Source organism: Mastomys coucha, unplaced genomic scaffold (assembly GCF_008632895.1).
Source record: "Mastomys coucha isolate ucsf_1 unplaced genomic scaffold, UCSF_Mcou_1 pScaffold7, whole genome shotgun sequence".
Classification (NCBI taxonomy): domain Eukaryota; kingdom Metazoa; phylum Chordata; class Mammalia; order Rodentia; family Muridae; genus Mastomys; species Mastomys coucha.
In genome coordinates, this window is record NW_022196913.1 from 102,027,406 (window position 1) to 102,032,785 (window position 5,380).

Consider the following 5,380-nt stretch of genomic DNA (forward strand, 5'->3'; position numbering starts at 1 on the left):
CAGACATTACCTTTCGTGGAGTACACTATTAAACCCATTATAATACTGTTAAGAAGACTCCTAGAAGACATGGCCAATGTCATCTAAACAGTTTTTTAGTGGAAGTAAAAGAAGCTGAGTTTTGAAAGATGAAAGCTGGTGTTGGTCAAACAAATATGAAGGAGAGAAGGAAGAGCAGGTTCAGGTTGTAGCCAGATCAGTTACGAAGCAACACCACATGAAACAATCTGTAAACAGCAAGTAGTTAAGCTTGGCTGGAGACCAGGGTATGAAATGGGACATGAGTAAGCAGGAGGCCAGAAGTCAACAGGAACTTTATCATCAAGTGCTGTGTGTGTCACAATCTGGCGTTTTGATGGAGAAGGTCCAGAGGGCAGCTTGTGATCATCTTCCATGGTTAACCACTTTAATTGTAACATACCACAAATCACCTTGTCATTAAACCACTGACAAGGCTAAATTAGGCAGCTTTCAAGCAGCTTTTCAACCAAGACAAATTTCTTTGCCTTGGGCTTTATGATTTTAAATTGTAACACATGTCACTTCCGACCACTAGTGAAATCACAGTCTTTCACTTATTTCCTCTGTAAGTATTCTTATTGGTCACTGTCCTCCAATGTCAAGGGCTCCTCTTGCCTTTGAGACACCCTGTGCTTCCTGTTGCCGCCCTTTTACTCCTGAAACTGAGGGCTGAGAAAGTATGGTTTTCCTTCTATGACTACACTCACAAAGATTAAATCAGAACAGATGTCAAGTCAATGACATAATCACTGGTCATCTTATACACAACAGTTTTAAAAGCAGTTTAACTTATGTACATAGACAGAGGGAAAGCTAAACAACTGAAAAAGATATCGCCTAAAAGAAAGAAAAATTATGTAATGTGTATATGCATTCCACAGAAATATATACAGGGAAAACTTCCAGAAACCTCAGTAAACCAAGCCACACTTAGAAAAAGGAAAGCTGATTTTTATTTTACCAACAGCCATTCTTTAACATGAACATGCATACGTAATATTCTACGCACACATCACAGTTTTTAACGTTAGTTAATAAAGGTTAAACACACAACATACAACCTTACAAAAAAAGTCAAACTGCAAACTTAAAACTTTAAACAAAAGTCTTACTAATTTAAAAAAAGTTTGTGTTGGGTACCATTTGTACAACACAGTTAATTTAAACATTTCCATTTTGGCTGCACATGAAAAAGCGGCAGTAGAAAATAAATTTATGAGGGTTTTAAATAGCAGAATAGGCAGTTTTGCCATGCAGGAGAAGCAATATTAAATATTAGTTTTCAAAAAAAATCCACATTTAAAAATATTTAGTTCAAGTCACAGAACTTTTCTCAGTAGAGACCTCAATGCAATGCGTAATTAGCTGCCTTAGATGGCCTGTTTTGAAAGGACAAAACCCCTTTCAAAGTATAACTTTACTGATTTTGGCACAGAAAAGAAGTCTTAAGAATAAGAACATGATTAAAAAAGTGGGAAGAGGGACAGAGGAAAGAAACCAAAGCAAGAATAAGGAGATTTAATGGCATTCACTAAGACTGTGCATTCTCGGTCACTGAAGAACACTGTGTGCTCCATCTGCAGCAGGGGCTTGCTCCACAGCTCTTACTGCAACATGGACCTAATTTGCTTGGAGGTAGTCTCATCATTCAAATGTTTTGTTGTGTACCTATACGAAATAGAGAGAACAATGTTAGGAAATGAAAGTCTGTATGGGCTGTGTAATATGCCAGGATGAGCAGCTGGTCAATCAATATCACAAATTCATGCCTTAGGATAGCAGTTTTAATCCTCATCAGGCTCACAGTACTTCTCTCCCCCATCCAACAGGAGGAGCAGCCAGTTTCTGATCACCTCATTATAAGCGCCTCCTTAATGATTAGCCAAAAATCTGAAACAATTAGCTACCTCTCATTGATAAGAAAATGATAGATCTGTCCCACATGTTGGCAAATTACGGCTCCTGTTGGAAATACAGATTATTTTTGTATGGCATGTGAATTAAGTACATACACTGTTTTTAGATTTTTGGATCACTAAAGGAAAAAAAACAAAATGAAAGGCAATATTCAGTTTTAGTATATGAAATTCAAATTTTAATGTTCACACATAAAAATAGTATTGGAAGGGGAGGAGTGAGGAGTGGGAATAACCACTGGATGCATGTATGAAATTCTCAAAGAATAAAAACATATTTTAAAAAGATGTATTGGAAAATACTAAGTTGGTTCATGTATGTATTATCTGAGGTTTCCTTCTTAACACAATGGAAGACTTATGTAGGTAGCTATTCTAGAAAACAGCCTTCAAAGTCTAAAATTTTATTTACATCTCTTACAGTTTCACTCTATGCTGTATAAAAAACAGTACCCTGAAATACTTATATTCTCTAAGTACCTTATTTTCAGGTAGGTACATTTTGAATAAGCGTATTAAGTCCAAACTCAAAATGAATTCAGTAAGATGAAATACGCAATTTTAAAATTAAACACTGATTCTTTGAATGATACAACACCAGCCAGCAAATCTCCAATGTCTTCCAGGAATTACTACCTAGCAGGAGAAGGAAAACCGAGCACTATCTTTACAGAAGACCTGGGAGCAAAGTGTAAGAATGAGGCTAGCTAGCTAAGGGCTAGGGCTCTGGAAGTCAAGAGCAATGAAAGAAGCAGTGACAGAATGCTGAGGAAGACCTCGAGGAAGCTACAGGACTTTCCACTGAGGAGATGCTACTGAGGAGTAAAGGAGATGCCTAAAATTTGACCTGATCAGCAGCAACAGACAGAGGTTTCCAATGCTTGGATGTGGAATGTATTCAAAAGATAATTCAAATAGGTTTATTTGGCTTATAAACATTTCACATTAATTTTCAAAGACTAAATCATTTTAAGTAGGTATACAGACAATACATACTAAAGGAATTCAAACTGTTCAGTTTATTTCAAATAAGCTTTACAAGTGAAGATCCTATCTGTACTCTTTGTAAAGGTGAAGAGAGATATAAGTTTATCACAAACCTGGCAAGAACTATGTTTCTCAGCAGTCACTTCTAAACTGTTCTCATTGAAGAGATAGTGTAGTGTCTGGTTCATAAGGAGTGTTCAGTAAACAACTGAAGGGAAGTTAGACTGTGACATGGGAAAGAAGTCTATATAGCAGTGGTTCCTTCCTAATGCTGTAACCCTTTCGTAGAGTTTCTCATGTTGTGGTGACCCTCAACTATAACATTATCATTACTGCTACTTCATAACTAATTTTGCTACTGTTACAAATCACATGTAAGTATTTTTGTAGATGAGAGGTTTGCCAAAGAGATCACAACTCACAGGTTGAAAACCACTGCCAAAGAGGATTATTTAATGAAACAGTTAGCAATGGGGCAACTGTTCTGTTTTATTTAGATTGACAAAGCATATATGGCCATATATCACCGTATTCAATATCAGGAAATAGATGTCATACATTTCTATGGCTTCTTTCCCCTTTCCTTTACGGAAATAACTAAGGAACATGGATAGTTAAGTCCCTACTGAAGAACAGTCAGCAATCTTCACATTCCCTAGGATTGTCTCTGTGGGATGTGGCCATGCTCCTGGCAGTTCTGGCATTCCTACCATGGAAGACCATGCCAGAGGTGCTACACCACCGCTCTTAGTCAGCAAAAGCAACAGCACTGACTTTGAATGACCGAACCACACAGGACGGGTTTACTATCCTTTGCGCACAAAACCTAAGTCCCCTTTCAAGTGCATGTGTTTTCCCTACTGGAAAACAATTGCTGCCTTACCAGAAGTTCAGCAAAGAAGCAAGTGCTGCAGTACTACACCTGAATTCACAACTCCTTCTCTCTTTCATGAGTAAATAGGGTTCGTCCCAGATCTCTATAAAAAAATATTCATGACTCATTGCTTCCCCCTTTTAGCATACTAAAAGTAGAAGGTATTGAATAAATAATTCAAAACACATATATAAATATAATTCCATTCAAAAATCTTTTGATCATTAATTTTGCAAGAAGTTTGTTTGGTTTTGCTTCTTATGAGAAAGCTATACTAGACTGTGATGTCTTAGTTTCAACAGTGTTTTACAAAGTACTAGCCAGGGTTATTTATTTAAAATGAGAGAATCTGAGTCTCAACTCAGATGTAAGGAAAGAGAGTGTACATGTTTTACAATCTATTCTGCATGGTTTACAATCTATTCTGAGACACACCCAAGTTCAATACATAAGGAACCAGACTGGGATATCAAAAGGACATCTATTTCAGGGATGAAATCCTGTATCAACTCTGATTCTTCAGAACCCGTACTACTTCTGAGTTCATGTGATAAGAAATGGTACTCACCACTTCTATAAAGCATGACCACTAGCATTACAAAGCCCCAGATAAAAGGTGAGAGCCAGACACAAAATATGCTTACTATAAACCAATATGCTCAAAAGTTTTCCTTACAACTTAATAAAACTAACAGGATACTTTTGCTTTCCTTAGCACTGCCTCCAGTGGAAACACTGCACACCCAGTCCTGTACTCAACATTACTGCCCCCCTTGACTATAACACTAAGAAAAAAAGATTCAACTAACCCCACCCATAAGTTCTAAAACAGCACTGCACTGCAAGGGTTCTCAATACTCTTTTAGCATACTTTCTTTTAGGTAGTAGCATAATACTAAAAACCTTCACAACCTCCTTTACCTTTAAGCTGTTTTGGATTTTTGAGATAGGTTCTCACTAAGTAAACTAGGTTGGCCTCTTGAGTTCCTAAGGTATATAACACCATACCAGGCTATTTATTCCTAACTTTTAGCAATAAATTTCATAATAGGTTTCCTGACACCTGTTGACTGCAGAAACTAACCCTTCAGGGAAAAAAAAAAGATTAGAAAAAAAAAATTACTCAGGCACACTGAGACACAGATAATATCCAGAGAGGATTTAAAGAGGCCCATGCCCTACATAGCTAAATTTAAAATGTAGTTTGCAATGCAAAAGAAAGAAGAAAATTCCCAAACATTGGGTATATGGCTGCAATACCCTAGTAGTATATGGATTTAATTAAACTAAGTTTTGTCACTTTAATGTTCATTTAAAGTAGCTCTCCTTTATTCAAGCTGAAACCACTTACATAGCACTTTCCATAATAATTATATATAGGTACCACTCAGGTGAAATGAATTGACATTTTGCTTTATGATATAACTATCACTACATAAGTATTTTATGTTCATACTATTTTTTGCTTAAACCTCAAATAATAATGTATAGAAAATTAGCTTCAAAGGTTGTGAAAAGAACTCAAGAAGTTAGACACCAGAGAACCAAATAACCCTATTAAAAAATGGGGTATAGAGCTAAA

At 36.4% G+C, this 5,380-nt stretch overlaps 1 protein-coding gene across 10 annotated transcripts in view; it reads right to left on the reverse strand.

Annotated features, from left to right (window-relative positions):
* Positions 1–951: 951 nt before the first annotated feature.
* Fam49b (family with sequence similarity 49 member B) overlaps positions 952–5,380 on the reverse strand; it is a 131,845-nt gene continuing 127,416 nt past the window's right edge. For all 10 annotated transcript variants that reach the window (XM_031358953.1, XM_031358958.1, XM_031358956.1 and 7 more), the window contains one exon: positions 952–1,689. In XM_031358953.1, coding sequence (XP_031214813.1) covers positions 1,626–1,689 — 64 coding nt within the window. In that variant the 3' untranslated portion in view covers positions 952–1,625. The remainder of the gene's footprint in view (positions 1,690–5,380) is intronic.